Source organism: Canis aureus, chromosome 33 (assembly GCF_053574225.1).
Source record: "Canis aureus isolate CA01 chromosome 33, VMU_Caureus_v.1.0, whole genome shotgun sequence".
NCBI classification, from domain to species: Eukaryota; Metazoa; Chordata; class Mammalia; order Carnivora; family Canidae; genus Canis; species Canis aureus.
The window spans coordinates 29418471-29443455 of NC_135643.1; the positions used below are offsets into that span (position 1 = coordinate 29418471).

At 42.1% G+C, this 24985-nt stretch overlaps 1 protein-coding gene across 5 annotated transcripts; it reads right to left on the reverse strand.

Annotated features, from left to right (window-relative positions):
• Window positions 1-159: 159 nt before the first annotated feature.
• On the reverse strand, window positions 160-20134 carry ETNPPL (ethanolamine-phosphate phospho-lyase). Of its 5 annotated transcripts, none has more exons than XM_077882262.1 (13): window positions 20116-20134; window positions 16183-16301; window positions 15733-15892; window positions 13838-13924; window positions 10291-10381; window positions 9267-9383; window positions 7118-7200; window positions 6286-6511; window positions 5230-5384; window positions 4487-4576; window positions 4105-4235; window positions 2820-2887; window positions 160-1454 (listed from the first exon to the last, which is right to left on the reverse strand). In XM_077882262.1, the coding sequence occupies exons 2-13, from the start codon at window positions 16235-16237 to the stop codon at window positions 1326-1328; spliced, it is 1392 nt and encodes a 463-aa protein (XP_077738388.1). In that variant the 5' UTR covers window positions 16238-16301; window positions 20116-20134; the 3' UTR covers window positions 160-1325. The 5 variants fall into 5 exon arrangements, with proteins under 5 accessions (XP_077738388.1, XP_077738386.1, XP_077738390.1 ...); XM_077882260.1 differs by lacking the exon at window positions 20116-20134 and adding an exon at window positions 19146-19370 and having other exon boundaries at window positions 13838-13912; XM_077882264.1 differs by lacking the exon at window positions 20116-20134 and adding an exon at window positions 19146-19368.
• Window positions 20135-24985: the final 4851 nt, after the last annotated feature.

Sequence of the window (24985 nt, forward strand, 5' to 3'; positions counted from 1 at the left end):
AAGATCCAATTACTTGTTCCATAGAAGCCAGCCACAGAGACCTCTAAACCCCTAGTTTTTGCCAGCTCCTGGGGACCAATCTCAGTGTTATCTAGCCAGAATCCATAGAGTCGGTTATATTTTTTTTGGAGGAAAAAGTATTTAATAATGAGACCTTGCTTTTTAAAATAGCATTTTAATTAATGACAAACTCAGAAAGGAGGATTTTACAATCATTTTCCTCTCAACATCCCTCTCAGCTGCCATGAAACAGACAGCAAAATTATTCACTCTCCAGTAGGAACAAAAACCAAAATGCAAAGTTTAACAAGTCTTAGGATGGCAAGACAGAGAGAATGCACAGTCAATATGAAAACAAATTTCTTGCAGTTCATTGGCTTCCAAGTGAATGTCTCGTGGTCCCAGCATGTTACAGAGAGACTCTTGAGGTTCCAGATTTCCTCATTTCCCTTGGCCAATGTCTTATTAAAAATGTGTGTGTGTGCTCCCACTCTCATGTGGGGGTGTGTTGGGTACTGATAAATCTGATGAGAAAGGAAGATGACCGGTTAACTTCTTACCTGACAGCTAAGTGACTTGCCAACGTGACATAATCTGACGTTGACAGAGCCGAGGTCTCCTGACTGAACACAGCGCTTTGGCTACTGCTGCTGTGCCAGCTATGTCTGCGTGAGTGTTGCTGGGTTTACTCCTCATCCTCCTTCCTGCTGGCAGGACCTGACCATGACTCCACAGGATCATGACCAACCTCGTCCGTAGCCAGAGGTCCGATTTCTCCACTAACTTCCTAACATTTGCTGTATGTGATTTTTTTCCAAATAGCTTTGATTTTACTACCCCTAATATTCTCTTCAAAAGAAGGGTACACTTTCCTAGTAAACATTTTTTGGTTTACCTCATCTTCTATTATAGCCCAAAATATACACATAAATTACATCAATAATGATTCATTCATCTTTTAAGGCACTAAGTATCCAAAGTTTAGGAACCTATTGTACTTTGCTCTCTCATTTCAAACATTAATACACGAGTAGTAAAACTGCCAACCCAAATTTTCAGTCTGAAGCATAAGTTTAGTAGAATAAATAAAGTACTTTCAGAAACCTCAAGTAAGGAATTAACAGGCAAGAGGCTGAACTAATCATCTTGACATGGGTTGATTACCACTTGGCTTATTCTTTCTACTCCCTTATCTTTTTATTTACACATCTAAATGGAATGCAAATTTTACTATTGGAGGGTAGGATCCAGCTACTAACAGAAGACACACTTCCATTGATTCTCTATAACCCTGGACACTCATCCTGCTTTAAAATGCTAATCTCTCATGTCTTGAGCCTCTTACTGAGCAGGGAATGTTTATCTGTGCACAGTCCATTTCTCTTTTGGCCGGGATTTTCTCTGGGGTCCGAGGCGCCCTCACCAAGCAATTCCGAGTGTGCTTCGTTAGGCATCTGTAAGACAGGCACACAGACTCCAGCAGGCCCGGCACTTCTGACCTGCCCAGCCTCTGCACAGCTGACTCAGCAGGCAGCGGGCAAACATAGCACCACACAACACTGCAGCCCTGCTCGTTCCTCCCCCTTACCCTGCTGAGTCTCTTCCACAGACATCTGAAATGTCATGTCAACATAAAATGTGGGACTCCGAGCCAAAATTTCAGGAACATGTGTGCTAACTCCAATGTGCGATTTCCCATGGTGAACTCCCTTTTTCGTAAGCTTCTTTTCAATGCTTGCTTAGTTCTCAGCTACGATTCTGTCCTGGGCTTGATAAGCGACTCTCATGCTCAGATAAGAATTGATTTCTACAACTGGTGTGTGTTCCACCAAGAGACAGAAACAATCCTGTTAGCAAATCATTTGCTCTCATTCAAAGGGCCTAATGTTTTTCCACCAGAAAAAGGACTTTGCTGACTGCACTGTACGTGCAGGCCGACTCGAGGCACTGAGTGTTCCTTTATGCATCGAAGTCATAAACAAATAGCAAATTATGCAACAGAGCCTCTCAAGTTTTCGCCTTTCTGTTTTCTGAGCCGGGGAGCTCTTTCTCACACCCTGGGCAGCTCGGGGAGAGAATGGAAAGGCCCTCTGCTGGAAGCACATCAAATGCAGAAACTAGGCCACTTGGTGCCAGAGGGTTCCCAGGCCCCAGCTGCCAGTCGAGGTTTATGCTTTAGTTCACTTCAGGACCAAACCCCGGCATTTTGGAGCCTCACTGCCAATGCTTCTGCTGATTTTAAAGAGTGATGTGTAGGTGTCAGGTGGCCCTCAGACAAACAGGAAGGAGCTTAGGACATTTGTCATCATTTCTTTCTATATTTTGCTGGTTCCCTTAGCAGGCATGAGGGATTTTTTTGGTTATGGGTATAATCCTGTAAGAACGGCTCTTTGACTTTATTTCTTTTTTTCCTTTTTCTTTCCTTTTTTTTTTTTTTAAAGATTTTATTTATTTGAGAGAGAAAGACAGAGATAGTGACAGAGAGCACCAGTGGGGAGGAGAGGGAGAAGCAGACTCCCCATTGAGCAGGGAGCCTGATGTGGGGCTCCATCCCAGGGCCCCAGGATCATGACCTGAGCTGAAGGCACATGCTTAACCGACTGAGCCACCCAGGTGCTCCTGCTTTATTTCTTTCAAGTGGTATGACACTTGTTTTGGAATGTAATCGTGCACTCAAAATTGCAACAGCAAGCCAACCCTAGCAAAGGTGGATTCTATTCTAAAGGTTATTGTACAATTTTTTAAAACTTTGCATTACTTTTAATTTTCCAAAGTTTTAAAATTTTCCCCTAAAAATAGAGTAGCAGACTCTTTCTTACCTTTGCTCTGCATGGAGTATTCTCAGAGATTACACTCTCACTTTTGGCTCCGATGGCTTCTTCTAAAACTACATCAAAGAAGATACAATAGAGAAGACAGGATAACATAAAAATCTTAAAAAAAAAAAAACTTTTTGCTGTCTATAAAAATACTTTTTTAAAAATAAAAATACCTTTAATGAAGAACTGAGAAGTAAATGTACTGTGTTTGAAACATGTCACTATTAGAATTGCTGCTTTTAAACTTTCATTTGTAGCATTTCATCATTATCATTTACAAGCGACACTAAACCTGTGTTAGGTATGCCCCATTCACTTTATTCAAAGTAAGTTCTTCACCTCACTGTTATTAATGCTCAATCTCTGAGATGACTCTGAAGCAAGGGTACAGACTTGCCCCATCCTATACTCTTCTTTCCACCTGGCCCTTCACGCAGGTGTGTGAAGAATGCTTGCCAAGTGTGGGTGTGAGAGTACTCTTGGTTCAAAGACAGTGACCATATTAAAGATAACTTGGGCTGGCTCTCAAGTTTTCCAACACTGACAATCTATTTTGTATGATATATCAATTCCTGGCTTATCGGCCTTGCCCTAACCCCAAAAGTCTGAGAAGGGAGCAGAGAAGTTGAATCTTGAAAATATAACTAAAGCAAAATAAAAAATGTTCTAACATTTGACAGTACGTTACGTTTTCCAACATGGTTTTACATTGCTAGTTCACTTTTTAAGCTCAATTTATGTTCATAACAGAAAAACAAATGAACTTAAGTATATAATACAGGTAGTAAGCAAAAGATAAATTCCTATGACAAGGCTAATTCTGAATGGCAAACAGAAAGCCTCAAGAGTTAATGTAGTAAGTGAAATACACAAGTCAAGCAATTCAGCATATAGCAAATGATTGTTAACCTGTAACCTATAATTTTTATTATTAATGTTTCTCACATTTCCAAGGCAAAATGCTAACACACTGTACACTGCAGCATCTGTGGTGCTCAGTGTAAGGCAGACCTGCAGCTTTTTTAAAAAGTGAAAGTAGAGAAAAATAAAGTTGTCTTCAGGTCCTTAAAAACCCAGAGCTGGAGCTGTGGGAGCCTGGGCAGAAAATTTAGATTTAATGAAGAGTCTACATAGTTATTACCTTTTCAGCTACCTTTTTCTAGTTCTACATACAAAGTTGCACATTCATTTCCAATCTCTTTCACTTCTGTTGTGAAAAACCCCACGCACGTTCTGTATGACCCAGTGTGGGACAAGGTGGCATCCTAAATGTCAGTGAACAGACCTGTTAGGATCTCATCGAGTTGGTCCACCATAAATTTCGCATCTTCTTCCGTGAAGCACATAGGTGGTTTTATTTTAAGCACATTTCTATGAGGTCCGTCGGCACTGAGAAGGACTCGCTTTTCTTTCATCCTAATTAGCGCAGGAAATATGCGTGAGTGCATACAACTAGTAACAGGTTATTTAAGAATGATGTGAACACAGAGCAGCTCAGTATTCTCATGCAAGCAGCCCACATTTATCAACTGCATGCGTCTCAAACTTCCCTTATTTGGAGATGTGGGGGGAAGTAAAAGAAGATTTCAAGTTATGGGGGGGTACGGGGGGGGGAGAGGGGACAGGTGTCAAGGCGGGAGACCAGTCGGGTGTCGGGGTGCTCTTACTTGTAGATGACATGTTGAGCTTCATCTGTGGCGGGGGTCCTTTCCTGCCGGTCCTTCACCAAGTCAATTCCGATAAACAGGCCGATGCCCCTGAGGAAGGTAAAGAGAGAAAACATGACAGATGCTCTATCAGATACTGCATTGTCATAAAATATTACCACTGTCCCCAAACTTCAGTTTAATTTGAAGCTGGATATAATTCCCTGTAGGGGTAACCTGTTATTGATTCTAACTAATCCAAGATATCAATCCAGTGCCACAGGTCTTTCCAGTTTTTGAAATCAACTTGGTTTTGTCACCCAGTTTTTTTTCTTTACTTAATTATAAAAGAAAAAGTCTTAAGAAACAACCTTCTTATGCTAGTTTCTCAGGACAGTAATGATGATAAATGTTCAATGTTTATATATATGAAAAATACCAAGTTTTCCAGGATGTAATTTTAATAATTTTTAATAAATCTTTTAGAGTTACTTTAAGTTACTTCTTCTCATCTCTTAGGGGCTAAAGTTATACTGGCTTTATTTATTTTTTAAAGTATAAAAGTTGGGAACGATATACACAGTGGTTAACAGTGGTTAATTTTTATATCAGGGTTCTAAATTAAGAATGAGGTTTTTAAAAATATTTTTTAGTGTTTTCTAGATTTAGTTTTATGTAATTTATTTTAAATTTATAAGATAAAGTTTAAGCTATTTTCATTTGGAAAAATGAATAGCCACACGACAATTTCATAATAAACGTACCTGATGTCTCCTATCAAAGTGTGTTTAGCCTTCTGTTTATTGAGTAACTCAGTAAGATAATCCCCCACTCTAGTGGCATTTCCTTGAAGGTCTTCATTTTCAATTACATTCAGGACAGCCAAACCAATAGCAGAAGATACTGGATTTCCTCCATACTGCAGAAAAAAGATTTAAAAGAATCCACAATGGTTGAATTATTGGTATTGCTTCATCTACGAGAAATTGGCTCATACATAAGCAGGTAAAGATATAATTTCAGTGAATTTTTCTCTTGCGATGTAAACTTTTTAGATTTGGAATATAGTGTGATTCTATTTGTTTACGACTGAGTGAAAATTAATTCCAAATTTTATTCTCCATGCTGCATAATTGGTATGAAGGACTATCAGGGAATTTATTAGTTCATCTAAACAAAAACCAGACATTGCACTGGGAACTAAGAATTTCAGAGTGTGGTTCACTGAGGGGGATAAGGGTTCTACCTCTGAACACTTGTGTAAAAACAGCTAAGCGATGGCATTTTCTCTCAATAATTTATGTCCTTAGATTTGAATCTTACTTTTCATTGTCACAAGTCCTATTACACATATGGCACAAACTATAATAATTTTTCCAAGCTTAAAGTTCATGACTTTTGGGGGGTAAAACCAAGGAAATAAAATTTCCCAAAGATAGAAACTTTAGTATCTCCTGTGACAGCCATATAACATTTATAGTACTGTATCATCTAAACACTTTAGAAATGTTTGGGGAATTTAAATGTGATACAAAATAAAGAAGATCATACCACCTGTGAACGAAACATCATAATCTCTAGAGTTTAGCAAGGCAACCATTTATCACTGGAACAATTAATCATTTTAGAAAGGGGAAAGATACACAAGGAAAAATACAAGAATTATGCCAGAGAATGAAATATAGTTAGATAAAAGTTTGGCTAGGGTCCTGGGGTAGTTAGCTGGCAATACTAAACTTTATTTTTTACTACATTGGCAAGAAGTATAAGAACACACAATATTTTCCCCTCTTAGCACAAACCGGGAGGCCAAAATTTACCGTATTGAAGTATTCCATCCCAGAACTGCTGAAGGCTTCTGCGATTTCTTTGGTTGTTACCACGCATGCCATTGGGTGGCCATTGCCCATTGGTTTCCCCATTGTGACGATGTCCGGAACAAAGTCTTCGCCCTGCATTTGGAAGCTCCAGAAATGTTTCCCAACTCGGCCAAAGCCCACCTGAACTTCATCAGCAATAAACACACCTCCTGCTCTGTGTACATATCTGCAAAGCAAAAGGGAAATCTAATGTTTTCAAGTCATCGAGAATCCCCAAACCCACCCACAAAGATACCGATTATGGAGGGCCTAAGAAAATGTTAACTTGAGGTCTGGAATCGTTGTCAAAAACATCTCCGTGCTCAAATCCCCAGTGACATCTCCATGATGTCACTGACTTTGAAATATAATCACATAATTTCCAGAGTAGACACATTCTTATTATTTAGGTTTGTGCTGCTTCAAGTAAGCTATACTGTGGTATTTTAAGTGGGAAGAGAGAGAAGTGAACAAGAAGTAGTGTTTAGCAGGGTTAATCTTCAAAGTTTTACTAATTGGTAAGGCATGGGCACCAGCCAGGGAGGAGGCCAGGCTGGGGACCGGAGCCCAGCCCCGGAGGCTCCCCCTGCTGGACCGGTGTAAACCCTTTATCCCTTTATTTGCTGGATCTTGGGAAGGTAGAGGGGTTCTGGGGAGTCCTGGTGTGGCAGGCATGCCGAAGTGGCTATTGACCAGCTAGTCTGGAAGTATTTCAATATTTTAACCAATATGGCCTCTCAGAACTGTCACAGAGCCTTCAGTTTGACAAAGAATGCCCAGGTCAAGTACATACTCTGCCACTTTCTGGAAGTAGCCTGCTGGAGGAATTATTTGTCCGCCACAACTCTGCATGGATTCAGCAATAAAGGCAGCAATCTATACAAGAGAAGACGGCGTCAAAGTCCATTAGGTCCCCCTTGAACCCCCTAAAAAAGAGGACTTCTTAACAGAGCAGGTAATTTTCAAAATGGTTGGGAATGGACCTATGTCAAGTAGCAAATAGGCCACTTGATGACAAAAAGAAAAGATGTTCGCATTGGAGAAGCAACTGATCTGAAGCACCTGTTTCTAAAATTCTAGAGTACCAGTGGAACTACCATGAGAAATGGAGGAAGGGCAACCTCCAGTTCTCCATTATTAAATTAAATGCAGGGGATCCCTGGGTGGCTCAGCGGTTTAGCGCCTGCCTTTGGCCCAGGGCGCGATCCTGGAGTCCCGGGATTGAGTCCCACATTGGGCTCCTGGCATGGAGCCTGCTTCTCCCTCCTCCTGTGTCTCTGCCTCTCTCTCTCTCTCTATGTCTATCATGAATAAATAAATAAATAAATCTTAAAAAAAATTAAATGCAGTGTTTTCCTTAGGATCAACTGAACAAGAATGATGTTTCGAGCAGTCTTTGATACGAATTTCTAAAAAAATTACCCAGGTTCTAAACCCATTATCGTGGTGCCTGTTTCCTCAGCTTGGTGAAGGAGGACTGCCTGAGCCTGGAATTTGCTCTCAGGAAAGTCCAGGGTGACTTCTGGCCACACACTTTAGTTACTATGCTATATTTCTAGTTCTTACCCTGAACCGGGCTTAACTCAGTGGAATCAGGCAATTCACAAGAGGAATTACAAAGGAAATGCTCTAGAGAGGAAGAAAGGAGGAGTAGAAAATAGGTACCATTGAATCAAGAAGAGAAAGCATAGGCAGAGGATGAGATATGGAGTCAACAGAACCAAGGCTCTAGTCCAGACTACATCCAGTAACTATATTACCTTGGCTTAAGTTCTTCACTTTTAAATATTTCATTTATTAGCTATAAAACAAAGCCATTGGACTTAAGAGTTTGCTACTCTAAAATCCCCTGACTTTGCAAGCACATCTAATATTCTGAAGCCTCCATCTTCTATTTGCTCATTGCTTTCAGCATTGTTAACAGAACAGCATCAAGTCAGTAACTACTGAATGTTAATGTAATTGAAAAAGTTATCCGAACCTTCTAGCAGCAAAAATACCACGTGATCCGGGTAATGTGAATTTTTTTTCTAGAAGCACTCTTTACCGTTGTGTAAGAAAATACAGACTACCCTTGAAAAAGAAAAGCATATAGAGCTCCCCATAACAGGTAGCACTTGGGACTAGTTGCGCAGCTACAAACAATGAATTGGATGGGAAGAAAACCGTTAAATACAAATGACTCTCTAGTCACTAAGATAAATATATTTGAATTGGAAAAAGCAAAGTCTTCATTTTTTATCTCAATTAAGATTTTTGTATTGCCATGTTGATGCCATAAGCCATTTTAAAGGCAAAGCATATATCAAATCACTTTAAAACTCCACATAAATAACTCCCAAATGGGCTGAGTAGGGTGAAGACTGAGAAAACGGAAACTCTTTTTCTTACCAGACGATTCTGGTTCTGTCTTTGAAGCTCAGGCTCAGATTGGAGAAACATTTGTTTTGCCTTTGTTAACCCAGGGTCTGCAGCTTCAGGAAAGTTGTACCAGTTCAAGGGAAGCACCAAGGCTTCCTGGGCCTAGGAACCCTCATTGGTTCAGAGGCCCCAAGGCCACTATGCCTCTTCCCCTTCTTCCTATTTCAGCCCCCCATGCTACTTTCATTTGGAAGAGTCTGTCCATGGCCTATCACCTTTCCTAATCCTCTCTCCCTCTAGCCCTTTGGACAAGAGTCGGCATCCCACTGGGAAAGTGAGAATTAGTCCACCAGTCCTGGAACAGGCATAGTGATTGCATTTCCAGAATAAATAAAAATAGATAATCTTAGAGGATGATCATAATAATGCACTTTTTGAAACATGAGCTGAATGAAATGTAAGTGGAGAAAAATAGAAAGGGAATTGAGATCTAATCCTTTTCCACCTTTCCAGTGTGTCACAGTGATTTCAGTCCACTTCATAAAAGATGTTAAGCTGTTTTCAAAACTATAAATACAAACCTTCCTTCCACTGTTATGAGCTTTTTCAATAATTTCCTTCACTTCATCTGCATAAGCATTGGCTGGGTCTGCATGGTCTTCTCTGTATTTTCCTCTGTAAGTATCTGGAGCTGGTGCCTGAAAACCAAATGGTAGAGTTTCTTAAGATTCACGTCTTGGACAGATGAGCTATTGCAAAAAGGCACTTCCCCACAAGAGCATTTAGAAAGGTAACTATGTGGACTTAAGTGACTCTAGGTTCTTTTGTTCTTTTTCCTTAACATTCCTGAATTCTGTGAAAGCTGAGGTCTTTGTATTGTGAACAGGAGCTTGGATTTGCTCCTAGACCCTTGTAAGTCAAGACTGCATCCCTATTCAAATAAAGAACACATTCAAATCAACAAGTGTGATTGCTGTATTTGAAAATTTCAATGGATGAAAATTTTATTAACTATTCTATATTGAAAATAAACCAACACTTACCGACTATATGGCAAACTGCAATCATCCAAAAACTAGAATGCTTTAGCACTGATGCCAAGTCTTAACATTTTGGAAGAAAGAACTGACAATTCTCTTATGAAAGACTACTGATCCTTAATTAAACCAAATGAGTTTTTATGTTTCAACAATGACTTGATTGGTTTCTTTATTTTTTTTTTACTTTTCATTTTATTTCATAACTCTATATAACAATTTAGCATAGAGCAGTTTAGGACATTCATACATGTTAGATTTAACTCCAAATTTCAAGCTGGCATCAGTGACAGAAAACTTGAAGACCAAAAGGTGAGGAAAATAAAATGATAGCAATGAATAATAGCTTTCACTACCACTATGCTAATTTGCTGATTGTGATGCTCATCAATGGATTTTAAACCATATCCTGTCATTAACTGGCCTTTTGACTTTAGTAAGTCACATAAATGCTCTTGATCTTAGTTTCTTTTTTCATAGCTTCATTTTGATGGAAGGATCAGGCTGGATTGTCCTTAGGCATTCTTCCAGTACTAACTTTCTGATTTTTGGATTCTAAGATACTTACCACATGTACAAATTCTTTCTTGACATCTTTGCCCTTTCGGAATTTATATGGGCTGATCTCAATTAAAGATGATAAGTGACCATGGTAAGCACTGAAAGAAAAAGAACAGTAACTAAAATCACTCAGAGAAGGAAGTTTTTGTAGTATATGAAAAATAGCATTGTACGTCACCAAGGGAAAATCTCAACCTTAGTGCCAGATAGAACTATACAGGATCTAATTCTTCATGGCAAGATTGGCCATTTAATTTGTCCAGTTCTCTTTGTTCATGTAATAAAACACATAGGAAACCAAGTATGTATCCTCATAGACAATTTTTTTAAGCAGGCAAAGAAAACTTAATTTCTTAGGATGATATTAGGTGTGCTAAATTAGGTTGTCTAAATGTAAAAATTGTTTTCTATAGCTTCATGAAAAACTTGAAAAGTATGTATCCTTTAAATTTATTTGACAGTTACATTCTAGTAAATTCTAAAAACAACTTTACATCACAGAATGGGCTGTGTTTCTGTCTGGAATGGTTTCTATGGGATGTCTGATTGCATATGCTGGGCAAACACAAGTTGGTAAGAGCAGGAGGTCTCTTCAGGAAGACCTATGATTGAGAGATGGCCAAGTGGCTGTGAGAGTCTTTTCTCTTGCTTAAAATATAGGTGGTTATAATATTCCCTTTTCTGTTTCTTGCACAGAGGCATAATTGGGAGATCTGGAAAAGAAATTTTTAAAAAGCCCATGAATAGATAAAGAGAGAGGACTTCCCTTAGCAAGATTAAAGCATGCTACAAAGCCACAGTAATAAAGTTAGCATGCATCCAAATGAGAACAAACTGGAGACTGGGACAGAAGGTCAAATCAGAGACACACCCACACATAAATGTAACACAGGGGTAGATTTCATACGAGGCAGTAGAAGAAAATGAAAAAGAATATCTTTGTGCTCTGGGGATGTGGGAGGTGTAGGGGGAGAGATATTAACAAAACTTAGAACACATAAACCGTATGATGAAAATTTTATTTATTTGATCTGATCAAAATGAAAGATTTCTGTTGAAAGATACCATGGACAAAGCTAAAAGACACATGATAGTGTGGGAAAAGATTCTGAAATGTTTCAAAGTAAAATGCTCATTCACACTGGTGGTCTTCAACTCTGCCCACATGGTAGAAACACCTGGGAAATTTAAGAATATATAGTGTTTCCTGGAATCCACTTCTGATTTTCTTTAATTGGTCTGGTGTGGGACCTGGGCATTGGCATTTAGGGAAATTTTTTCCCAGGTAATTTTAAGACACAGTCAAGGTTGAAATCTTTTGATCTAGACTATATCAGCAAACACAAACCAACAAGAAACAGATGGGAATCCCAAAAGAAAAATGGGCAAAGAATATGAACAGGTACTTCTCAGAAGAGAAATCACAAATGCATGTATCTGAAGAGATACTCAAACCCATAATTAGGAAACTGCACATTAAAACAACATTGATACCATTTTAGTTATTGGACTGGCAGAAGTTAGAAAAAAATGAGAAAGCAGGGTACTATAAGGTTTTGGTGAGAATAGGGGAAAATGGGACCTTTCATGCAACCGTTCTGGAGACTAATCTGGCAGTAGTTAGTCAAATTAACAATGTTTCTGGGACCCCTAGGGGCTGGCAATCCTGTTTCTGGGTGTTTATCCCTAAGACCTTCTTAAAAGGTCCATAAGGTCACACGTACAAGGATGCTCAATGAGAGTCACTTCCAGAAGTGAGGAGAAAAGGAGAGTGACAGTAGCCTCCTCTGTGGGGAGGATGAGGCAGGAGTTTGAGCTGCACTGTCCCCTATGGCAGCTACTGCCCACACATGGTAAGTGTAGGACACACATTGGATTTTGGAGATTTAATAAAAAAAAAAAAAAGAAAAACTCAATATATTTTATATTAACTGTTGAAGTGATATTTTGAATATATTGACTAATAGGAAATTTTAAATGCCCTATGTGGCTCATACTATATTTCTACCAGACAACACTGAATTAAGAGACTAGATGTACATCCAGTAATACAGACTTGAAACAGTGCCGAGGGAAAAGAGTTCAAAACAGAAAGAGATTTATAGCAGTTTTTGTAAAATTAAAACAGATTCACATAATATATATTAATAAAAATACAAAAATAGGGAACCTGGGTGGCTCAGTCAGTTAAAAAAAGTGTCTGCCTTTGGCTCAAGTGATGATCCAAGGGTCCTGGAATCCAGCCCCGCATCAGGCTCCCTGCTTGGCAGGGAGTCTGCTTCTCCCTCTACCCCTGCCCCCCATGCTCTCTCTCAAATAAATAAATGAAATCTTTAAAAAAAAGGAATACAAAAATAAAAGATGTACATCTAACAGATTAGAACAGTTGTTTGTAGGTGAGGGGGGGAAACGGGAATAAAAGAGAAACAAAAAAATGAACTATGGTAGGCAGAACAATGCACCCCCTCTCAAGATGCCCACATTCTAGTCCTAGGAACCTAGGAATATGTTACATGGCCAAAGGGCCCTCACAGATGTGAGTAAATTCAGAATCTTGAGATGGAGAGGCAATCCTGGAGGGTCCAGTGGAATCACAAGAGTCTTTACAAGCGAAAGGAGGAGGCAAGGGGATGGTGGACAGAGGCAGAGGAAGTGAGGTGAGGCTGGGGGCAGTGGTGGAATGGCTGGCTCTGAAGATGAGAGGAGGGCTCCCGAGCAAGGAAGGCAGGCAGCCTCTAAAAGGTGGGCAAGGCAAGAAAACAGAAGGAGCTTCCAGAAGGAGCACACAGTCCTGTTGACACCTTGATTTTGGTCCAGGGAGACCCATTTTGGATTTCTGACCTCCAGAACCATGAGAGAATAAATTCATGTTGCTTAAGTCACTACGTTTGTGGTTAATTTCTCATAGCAGCAATAGAAAATGAACATATGGTCCAACGCATAACACAAGAGAAGCCTATTTAATGGCAAGAAATGAGGTTTGTGTTCAATTTAATTCTCTGTGACTGAGATTAGGAGGGTAGAGAGGTAGAAAACAAATGAAAAGAAAATGAATTTATTTTAAATGTAATAAATTCATGTTAAAGAGATGAGATTAAATAATGGCTGATAATAGTCATAAACTAAGGAGAAAGTACTTGGTTTCTTATTTTCTTTAAAATTTGCTCTAAATTGTTATCTTTTAAATTAATTACAGTGGATAATCACAGTAGTGATGTGAACGTATAGAGTCTGAAGAAATCAATTCTATTTTTATTTTGAAAGATATTGAGTAATGCATTATAGTGGCTCAATAAACAGTTAATGATTCATGCAAAGCCCATAAGGCCATGATCACAGCATCCAAGAGAGCCCCCTCCATTTGCAGGAACTTGGACGGAATTAAGTATCTTGCAGGCCTAAGCTGGCCCTGATACCTTAATACATAATAAAAATCATCATGCCATGTATCCACCCTCCTCCATATATGCTTGTAGTATTACTATGGACAGGAACAGTAAAATTTTGTCTCTTAAAGGAGCTTCTTATTTAGAAGTCTTGCACCTACAACTTACTGGTCAAGAGTGATCACATCTTGGTGGCCTCTGAACTGCCGAGCCAAACGTAACGCTAAGTCATTGGCTTCAGATCTGTTAAGACAACTCAGAGAGAGGGGTTATACGTTCTTTTTTAAAATATTTCAATACACTCTTTCAAGTATTTCAAAATGTTAATTACAAAAGTTGTAAGATCCCAGTCATTCAGAAATGTACGGGGAATCCTCTCTCTCCCCTTTGGTCTTGCCCACTCGGTGATCTCACTTCATCCTTCCAACACAAGTTTCCCAGATATCTTCAATAAAGAACGAGACACACAGAAGAAACCCAATTCAAAGGATTCACTGCTCATTTCAAACTTCTGCCCAGTTCAGCAGCGACATCGGTAGGTGACTAACGTTGAGAATATTGGGAAGCCCACATTAAGCCTGATCTCAAAGGGAGGAATGGGAGTGGGAGAGCCCATCAACTTGACCACTAAACTATGTTGTGGTTGTACTGACCCAATAGTCGATCAGTTCCTTATCGATAAAATAAAGATCATAATTTTTTTCTATTTGGCTTAGATAGCCTAAATATACTACTCAGACACAGAAAAAGAAAACAATCATTTGTGGGATGTTTACTATCTGCCAGACATCATGCTCAGTGTTTTGTTTGCATTTATTCTAGTAACTCCTTTGCAAGGCAAGGGTTGCCATCTCCTTTTTAGGGATAAAGAAACCTCGTCAGAGAGGTGAAGGAGGCAGAGGTTCTCGCAGCTAGTAAGACATAGAGCCAGCATCCAGACTGAAGTCTGTTTAACTTTAAGATTATTCTTTGTACTGTCCTAAGTCTGTCACCTCCAGTCTCTGGTGACAGCACTCTTTGACAATAGAGGATTCCTTAGAAATCAAAGTCAAATATTTAATGTACTGAAGGCAAAAATGCTTTAGAACAATAAATTAGATCCTAAAATACCTTAATTCTTTACAACGAAAAAGGGACAATCTTCTGCTTATAAATTTGGTTTAAAATTTCATTGAAGACAAAAGTGAATCACAGTATCATACAATTGAACATTTACAGAATTTCTAATAGTTTTAATACATTTATACATATACATAATTTTTAAAATATGAGTTTTTGCTGTTTGTACAGCTTTCTTCCCAATATAACATCTCATTTTGAGCTTTTCACCTGTCATTAGACATGTAGTTCCAAAAACATATTTTTAATGTCTGCATAATAGTCCACAGAATGTATACATAATAACTTGGATTTACAGAATTTAAAGGCTGGAACACATCTATTCTTTTGAATTTCCTCTTGCCTTTTTTGTATTTGTGTTGAGGAAATGTTGAATGCCTAAGAAGCAAGTCAATCAAAAGCTTTACCAAAGTTATGGCTTGTTTAGTAGGATTCTTTTTTTGCTAAAATCCCTCATTCATGCCATAAAAAAACTATCCAGGCCCACTGACTCTTTAGCTACTTACTCTACCTTCTCAGTAGGTGAGAGTCATTTGACTGGTTAGGTTTTCTCACATGAACGGCGGGCTTGGATATTTGCCATCGTTACCACCCAAGGATTTAACCTTTAGGGATAGGAAGGCATACCAGGTCTGCTTTCCCCATCTTTCACCAAGGAAGCCTCAGTAATAAAAAGTTGAGTGGCATGTACATGTTAGTGTCACTGACTGGGTCAGAAACCCTGGAACGCACTGCTGGGGGTCTTATCTACCACAAGCTCATGAAGTAAAGCCAAAGAAACAGAACCATCAGGCCCCATCGGGTTGTCATTTAGTAAAGGGCAAGAATCTCTGGAAACCTTAGCCGTATATGCTCCACCAGGAATAAAAAAGAAAGGTTATGTGTGAGAGGGTAAAAAACCAGACTGGTGGGAATGGGGGCGGGTGCGAAACCTCAAAACATACCCCGAGTTTGTAAAATAGCAAACGGAGAGTTTCTCCGGCAGGGTTGCTGACAGGCGCCTGGCATACTCAACAATATTGTCATGGAGGAATCGAGAATTTGTGTTCAGCGCTTCCATCTGTTCCAGGGCAGCCTTGACCACTTCTGGGTGACAGTGTCCCACTAAAATTTAGGAGGCAAAAACCCAAAAAAGGAATTACAATTCTAAATTCCATGGGAAGTGAGGGGAATTCTGAAGCAAGGGGGAGGAAAAAAAAAAAGAAAGAAAAAAAGCTGAGTGGCTTTCCCTGCCACAGTGCGCTGTGACTTTGCCAGGCTAGCACTGCGGCGCCCCCCCCCCCCCCCCCCCGCCCCCAGCGCCCCCAGGAGCCCAGGCACCTGCCGCCCGGGGCACATCTTAGTGATGCCGCGTCTGCCTCGCTCCACAGCAGGGACAGGACCAGGACGCTTACCGTGGGCAACGTTGTTGATGCAGTCCAGGTACTGGTCGCCTCGCTCGTCAAACATGTACTGCCGCTGGGCTCGCACTATTTTGACGGGATCCGCAGCAAAGAAGACTTTGCAGGAGGGCCTAGAAATAATGAAAGGAAACACTTCGGTCTGGAAGGACTGCTCCGTGTTTTTCCTTCTCAGTTGAAGGTCACGATCAGTGGAAAATTTCAATTACATAAAGGAAAGGGAAAAACACAATCTGGGTGACATACGTTATTTTTTTTAAAATTATCATTTCACAATAGCATGGAACCTTCTACTTTAATCCCCCCTTTGTGACATTGCTCACAGTTTATATGTTTGTTATATTAGGTTTGCCACGATTTGACAACTCTGTTTAGAGGTACATGGATCAACTCTGACAGCTCTAATTACACACATCAATAACTAATTTTTCTTTGGGAAGTTTTATTCTACCAGAAAACAAAACAAAACACAACAAAGGAAAAACCAAAAACCTAACTTTTTTTTTTTTTTTGAAGTTTACTATGTGTCAGGAAGCAACAAGTATTACAAGTATTTCATTTAATCCTCCCAAATATCAAATGAAGTAGGGGCTATTATTCACATTTTTATAGGTGAGGAAACTGAGGCACAGAAAAATCAAGAAATTTGTTCAAGATCACACAGCTAGGGCAGCCCCGGTGGCGCAGCGGTTTAGCACCGCCTGCAGCCCAAGGCATGATTCTGGGGACCCTGGATTGAGTCCCACATCGGGCTCTCTGTATGATGCCTGCTTCTCCCTCTGCCTGTGTCTCTGCCTCTCTCTCTCTCTGACTCTATGAATAAATAAATAAAATCTTAAAAAAAAATTACACAGCTAGTAAGTGAAAAAAAACAAACAATTTGGAAGTAGACTGTGCAAACCACAACCCAAGACAGTGCTTGCTTGCTTTCTCTCTCTCCTCTTCTGATCTAATTAAAGAAATGAATAACACTGAAAGCTAAGTACAAATAAATTGATAATAAATACTGTAGAAGAGATTTTACAAGAGACTGGTTTAAGTCTTTTAAGTGGTGCTTGTCCTGTATCAAATGGATTTACCATTCTTAAATAATGAAATCCAACTATTCTTCTTACCCCTTAATCCATTATTTTGAGCATAATAAAAAGTCATCCATATTCTTGGTTATTTGGATGAATGTCTGGAGTATAAATTTTAGCAACAGAGAAACATCACAAAGTTTTCTGATGTTCACCCTCTGAACATGTAGAAACTAAAATGGAATATGTTATTTTAACTTTGGTGACTTTGCCTGCACAAAGAAAATGGCACGTGCACTGGAGGTATTTTGAAGGGTAATCAGATGCTTATATATTAAACTGATATGCAACTTTTTAGAAACTGTTTTAATTATTGTGTATAGGTAATCTTAATTTAAAACTGCCTCAGCTTAAGTGTCATCAGTTAAAATGAAACTAATATTCAATGAGAATTTCTTATTGGTTCAATCCCAGCTGTGAGTTTATATACCTGTGAGTTAAAAGCCAAAGAAAACCTTTGAGTCATGCATGTGGGCTGTTCACTGCAGACTTCACCTTCCCTTGCTGTGGGTACTTTCCACCTCACCACTCAGACTTCAGGTAAAATTCTATCAGGCTGTCCACGGCTCCACTCCTCCCTTCACAGAATTGCTTCGGTTTAGTTTCTCTGAAATCACTGAATTTGCATTGGAATCTAACTACTACATGGGACTGAAAACTAAACAGAACAGACTGGTGATCAGAAAAGAGTAACGGGCTGCCTGGCTAATGAGGGAGGAATAGGACCCTTTGGGCTTTTCCTATGCGGGGTTGAGAGTTCCAACCAGTCTCCTAAGAGGCATCTAGAAACCTCCCCGGTTGAGACCAGCAGATGAGTAGGAGCAACCGGCCAGCACTTCTCAGAAGAGGACACCAATTCTTCTTTCCTACGTTCCCCAGTCCTGTCTCGAGTGCGCCCGGGACAGCGTGGATTCCGCGTGAACCCTGCGATCATCTTTCATACTCACACGTGCCTTCTTAAAAACCCGATCACGCTTATTAATAATCTCACGGGCTCGCTCCTGTGAAGCAGAATGTGACTCCTGCTTCCGCAGAAGGGGAAATTAAAGTAACTGGACAGAGGTCGCACAGGTGACGAGACACCGTCCTAGGACCAGGGGCCAGGTCCCCCTTCACGGCCAGTCCTGGACGCTTCTAACGCGGGCAAAACAGAAGCGGACTGGCGAGAGCAGCGCATCTGCAGAGCGCAGCGGGGGCCCCGCTTGGGCGAGCACGTCGGGACAGCGGCATTCCACCCCGCCAGAAACAGGCTGCGGGATCCTGTGCTAGGACACCGCCTGGATTAGCCCTCGATCTCCTAACCAAGCACGCAGGAAGAAAGGGTCCGCTGGAGGCAGAAGTTGTCAGAATGAGTTTGCTTCACGGCCGCGGTGACAACTATTTTGAGCCCATAAATTCTGAGACACGTTCGAGCTGGTGGCCCGTGGCGGGGAGCTACCCATCTCCCGTCGCAGCGCCCGTCCCGGGAGTGGAGTTCCCGGGCTGCGGCTCGGGAGCCTCGCGGGTCAAGCCCTCCAGCCGCCGGCCGCACCCCCCCGCCCCCTCCGCCCCCTCGGCGGGCTGCGGAGCGCGGGCAGCGCGGGGACAGGCGGCGGCCGGGGACCCCCGGGGGCGGGCGCGCGCGCGCAGGTGCGGCGGGGACCCCCGGGCGGGCGCGCGCAGGTGCGGCGGTGGCGGGGACCTCACCCCGGGGCGGGCGCGCGCAGGTGCGGCGGGGGGGCGGGCGGCGGGGAGCCCCGGGCGGGCGCGCGCAGGTGCGGCGGTGGCGGGGACCTCACCCCGGGGCGGGCGCGCGCAGGTGCGGCGGGAGGACCGGCCACCGCCGCCGTCTCGCGCCCCGCCCCCCCGCGCGCCGCGCCGCGCCTTTGGAGCCCTCACCCGATGTGCTTCCTCCGCAGCGCCAGGGTGTCCTGCTTGCTGTACAGCTCGCACATGGTGGCGCGGCGGCCGGGCGCTCCCCGGGCGCTCCCTCGCGTGCGTGTGCCCCCCTCGCGAGCCCGCTCCGCTGGCTGCCTGGCGGCGGGCCTCCCCGCCGTGATCTCTCGTGGGGTCCCTTGCCCTGGGCCTCGGAAGTCACTGGCGGCCTCAAGCAGCTGGGGCCATCTCCCTTTTTAAGTCTTGGCTTGCCTTTGCCCTCCGCAAGCCCCACCCTCCCGGTCCCCTCCTCCGCCCGGTGCGGGCTTTGGCGAGTCGCCGGACTGGCAGCTCCTTCGCCGCCACCCTTGCCCCCGGCCGCCCTGGCTCCCGGGCCTGCCCTGCCCTTCCCGCTCCGCCGCCCCCGCCCCCCATCCTTGCTACTTATTCCATTTCCCTAGCTTGGTCTTGCCTTTGCACCTCTTCCTCTTCTGCCAGAGAATTCTTTCCTCCCCACCCCCACCCCCCCGGCCTTTTTAAAAGATTTTACTTGTTTATTCATGAGAGACACACAGAGAGAGGCAGAGGGAGAAGCAGGCTCCATGCAGGGAGCCCCACGTGGGACTCGATCCCGGGTCTCCGGGACCACGCCCTGGGCCAAAGGCAGACGCTCAACCACTGAGCCACCCGGCTGGCTGCCCTCCTTCCCCCTTTCTTTCTTGTTTATTTTTGGTGTATCCCGTGATGTTCTTGTAAATATTCAGATAGGCGCTCTCTGGAGGTGACCCAGCCCTCCAGTCGTCTCCTTTCTCACTCTGAGCCTATGTCAGTACCTGTAACCCACAGAAGTAACGAGTCACAAGACCTAACCATCTAAGTAACAGGGACTCAGCCTGCTACTTGTTGGAGTGATAACGTATAACGGGGTTTCAAAGATCTACTTTAACGGTAATTACACTCCTAATTACTATACAGATTATAAAACATACTTTACCTGGTTCAGTCCTTGAGATGATCAGGAGAGTTATCATGCCATTACCGTATGTCCCATGTTGCTGGTGGTGCCCCTAGAATTGATTCATAGGTTTCTTGACTTCCTTTGGAACGATCTTCGCACACCGATCAAACTAGAAGTTCAGTATCTGGACAGAGTTAACCCTAATTAACTATAACATTAGGTCATGTTATTTTGAGAACTAGACAGCCTCTGATTTAACTCCCCTGTTCCGGAGATAAGAACAGTGAGGCGCAGGAAAGGTGAAGTTTTATTCAAGGTCATGCAACGACTTAGCCATAGAGTTTAACCTAGATCATTTCATTCTTTGTTTTGAAAGACAGAAAAGAAAGCTTAATTTACCTATAACAACACACTTGAAAAATGTTTGCTGATGATCTTTCTCCTGAAAGAAGCTATTTAACTTATATTAATACACTGCAGAAGTGGTATTATTGCATTGCCTAAGATAGGTTGAGAAACTGAGTCCTACGAGGAACAGTGTGGTAAGAATGTTAGATATTATAAATGGAGGGCAGAAGGCACTTAGGAAACTTGCAAAAAATCCCCAACATGTAATCTTGGTCTAGTTCCGTATATGAAAGATGATGCCAAATGTACATTTATTCTCAAAACCTTTAGTCCTGGTAAAGGCACAGATAGTCACGCTTTTTCTATAAACCTCTGTAGTTTCCTGTTATTCCCAATGCTTTAAAATATGTTCTGTAAGTAATACTGGACCAAGAGTCTTGGGCGTAATCTGTTTCTTACATAAAGTAGTTGAGCTTCTTGACCTTTTGGAGGCCAGATTTCTTTGTACTTAAAATTAAAAAAAAAAAAAAATCTCTCTTTGACTCAGCATTATAAGGAGGGCTTAAAAGAGGGGATGATTGTGGAATGTGTGGCAGGATCATTGTTAAGATCTTGATGATCCTACCCTTTTTTTGGTTTGTTTTTGTTGTTGTTTTTTAAATTCCTGACCTCTCAGCAGTAGACCATTCCTTTGTCCTTGAAGCACTTACTCTTTTGACTTCTTGGCACCACCACACTTCCCTGATTTCCTTCTGTCACTTAACATTGAAATGTTGGTATCTCTAAAGGTAAAGTCTTGGGGTCTTTCTGTTCTCTATGCTCTTTCCAAAGGTAATCCACAATGATTCCTTTGGATTTAGGACCCATCAAGGTGCTTAATTTACATCTCCACCCAGATCTTTGTTTTTAGTCCAGACTGTAATATCTACTTCCTTTCTTAACTTCTCTACTTAGAGGCCTCATATATACCTCAAACTGAATCAGTCTAAAATGGAAGCTTTGATCCGCACCCCCAAAACGATTGCCTCCAATAGGGTCCCCCAAACCAGGCACTCAGTGGTTCATCCAAAATATATCAAATGCTCACTGTGTGCCATTGAATGTTTCAGTTGCAGGAGATAGCAGCGAACAAGACTGAATGGACACACCCTCGGTGGCTCATACTATGTGCACTGTCGACACATAGCCACTAGCCACAGGTGATTTTTAGGAACTTAAAATGTGGTAGTCTGAATTGAGATGTGCTCTCAGCGTAAAATACACACTGTCTTTTGATGACTTAATACAAAAAAAAAAAAATCTGCAAAACTTCTTGTAAGTGTTATATTGGTTATTTGTTGAAAAAATATTCTAGGCATATTCTAGATATATTGAATTAAGCAAAATAAATCATTAAAATTAATTTCACCTCTTTTTTAATGTGGCTACTAGCAAATTTAAAATTACATAAGTGGTTTACCTTACTTTTCTATTGGACAGGATTATTCTAGATGGACAGAATAAACACATAAATATATTAACAAGATAATGGCTTCAGTTGCTTTAATTGTGGTGCTTTGAAGGAAATAAACTAAGAAAAATGATCCTAAGCCAGAAACCTAGGAGTCTTGGGTAATTCCTCTCTTTTCATCAAGCCCATCCCCATGTCAAATTATTTCTAAGCTCTATTGACTCTACTTCAAAATACATGTTAAATCTCTCTGTTACCACCCTATCTACTACCATCATATGGAAGCCTTCTGCATCTCCTCCAGGATCTATACAGAAGCATTTCCTTGCTTCCTCTTCCCACCCTGTGTGCACAATCCTGTCCCCTTCTTAAAACCCAGGAGTGACTCAAGAGTCCGATACTAGAACTTCGTGATGCTCTAAGATGCAGACAAGGATCTAGGATATGGCTTCAGTTTATTTCTAATGAGTTCGTTTCTAACGATGAAGGCGTCCAGAATATGCCACTGTGGCATAAAAATTATTTTGAGCTGTAGGCATTTGAGAGTCAGGAAGGGGCTTTCTTCCTTAACTCCCTTTATCTGTCTGACAGCAGAGTACCCACTCCCCCAGCAAGAATTCAGCTGTCATAAATCCTGTTTTCTTCCTCACAACCAGGGAAGGTTGATTCTTACTATCTGGATACAAGATCACCTGAACATACATAGTCACAGAACTACCAAACATGACATCTATTCTAAGGGCCCATTTAGCTTTCCTAAATGTCATTTGTTTTGTCATAAGTACTCTTTCTTCTTTTCCCTTTCCTCCATTAAGATGGTATATGAGCTCTGGGGCACCTGGGTGGTGCAGTTGGTTAAGTGACCAACTCTTGATTTTAGCTCAGGTTGTGATCTCAGGGTCATGAGATCAAGCTTTGTGCTCAGCCCAGAGTCTGCTTAAGACTCTCTCTCCCTCTCCCTCTGCCCCTCAACCCTCTCTCTCTCAAATAAATAAATAAATAAACTTTATTTATTTATTTATATATTTAGATTTTATTTATTTATTCATGAGAGACACACACAGAGAGAGTCAAAGACATAGGCAGAGAGAGAAGCAGGCTCCCTGTGGGGAGCCTGATGTGGAACTCGATCCCAGGGCCCTGGGATCATGACCTGAGCCAAAGGCAGATGCTCAACCACTGAGCCAGCCACATGCCCTTAAATGAATCTTACTTCAAGAAAAGATGGTATATTAGCTCCAGATTCTAACCACCCTGTGGAGTCACATTTTTCTGTGTGCTTCCCCATAAGCGAATACGAATTTGTCTTGAGTGAATTGATAGAGAGGCTAATTGGATAGACTGCAAACAGGTTCCTTCTTACTCCAACTGGATGCTATGCAACCATGCCAGTTCTGAACAGAATTTTCCAAGGACATAATCCATGTGAGGTCTTGATATTTTTCCTCCCAGAAGCTGGCAGAGGTAGGGGGCGAGTAACAAAGTCCCAAGTTCAACTACTTCTGGGCTGGGGAGGTACTTTGCTCTGAAGGACGCTTACAGAATGTAGAATTAAACAAGTGTTCCATTCCATTGCTCTCCATTCTAGCTGTCCCTGGAAGTTTCTGCAGTTACATAGTGCCTAACTTCTCACCTCTCTTGGCAGCTGTATATCTATCAGGGGTCAAAACACTCATGTTTCAAGGAACATATTTTAAAAAACACCAATATAGATAGTCTGAATGTTGAAAATACTATAGCAAAATATTATAAGAGAGAGGAAGAGGATGTGCTGGAGGACACAGGGCTTACACAGGCCTTGCTCAGGAGCATGGACTGTATCCCTGAGGAGAGTGGGAGATCGTGAAGAAGGGGAGGGGGTTGATCCCGCTGTCACACTAAAAGTGTCACTCTGGCTGTGCCACTATGTGTCACTTCGTGCTTAATTTAGTTCTAAGTAGCTCAAGTATCACGTGAACTAAGAGTAACTAAGAGTTTACACCTTAGTGGGTCCTCCACTGGTTGGGGTCATAAAAAGCACAGTCTCTGGAAGGTACATTTTAGGAGATGTCTGTTATTCCTGGGCTAAGATGTCCTTGCCTCTTGGTGGAGTGATACCAGCAGCCTCCTGGGTCCCCTCTGGTGCCCCATCCTCCAAGCAGCCTCACTGCCTGTGAAAGCTGGGTTTTCCCACTCTCCTACAAATACTTGTACATAATTTCCCGCTCGTTTTAGGAATGCACCCCATGCTCCTGAGCAAGGCCCGCAGGCCCTGTGTCCTCCAGCCCTGCATCTGGCTCTCCCCTTCTTGCTTGCTCAAGTCCGGGTGCATTGGCCCTCCTCAGAGCTTCCTTAGCTGGGTCCTCTGTGGGAAGCTGTGCTGAGGCCCAGGTTCTCCCATTTCCCCCTGTTCACTCAGGCCTCAGCTTCTGTGGTGCTTGCTCGGGGTCAGCCACAGCCCCCACCGCCCCTGCCCCACCTCAGGAAGTCACCGCAGCCAGTTTATCTTTGTTTGCTGTTTCCTCAGTATCCATACTTTCCCTCAGGAGCACTTGCCACAACAGTAACTAATTAATAGATTAGCTGTATCATTCATTACACATTGAAGGTCTGTTTTTCCTCCCTAAAATTAAAGTTCCATGGGCTGGAGACGGGGTCTGACCTTTTCCCACTGTATCCTTTGTGTCTGGTCCAGGGCCTGGCACATAGTAGCTACTCAATAAATACCTTTAAAATAAAGATCAGGGATCCCTGGGTGGCGCAGCGGTTTGGCGCCTGCCTTTGGCCCAGGGCGCGATCCTGGAGACCCGGGATCGAATCCCACGTCGGGCTCCCGGTGCATGGAGCCTGCTTCTCCCTCTGCCTGTGTCTCTGCCTCTCTCTCTCTCTCTGTGACTATCATAAATAAATAAAAATTAAAAAAATAAAATAAAATAAAGATCATACTTGGTAACTAGTGTAACAGCAGTAACAGCTACAAATTATTATCTCCATTTTTAAAGAAGGGAATTGAGGCTCAGGTCACAGGATATACTCCAGGCCACAGAGCTGCTTTGGGGTAGAGCCAGGACAAGATCTAAAGCTCATGCCCTTATTTCTGTCCAGCTGCTTGGAGCGTTACCTGGTGCA

What these genes read in the sequence shown, in the direction of transcription:
- ETNPPL (XM_077882264.1), bottom strand. Translation starts at nt 19,201, where the DNA reads ATGTGCGAGCTGTACAGCAAGCAGGACACCCTGGCGCTGCGGAGGAAG. An exon ending in TGCTATTTTACAAACTCGGG is followed by an intron (nt 13,925 to 15,732) that starts GTATGTTTTGAG and finishes CCTCTCTCTGAG; the next exon opens with TTGTCTTAACAGATCTGAAG. An exon ending in GGATGGAATACTTCAATACG is followed by an intron (nt 5,385 to 6,285) that starts GTAAATTTTGGC and finishes TTTTTTCTGCAG; the next exon opens with TATGGAGGAAATCCAGTATC.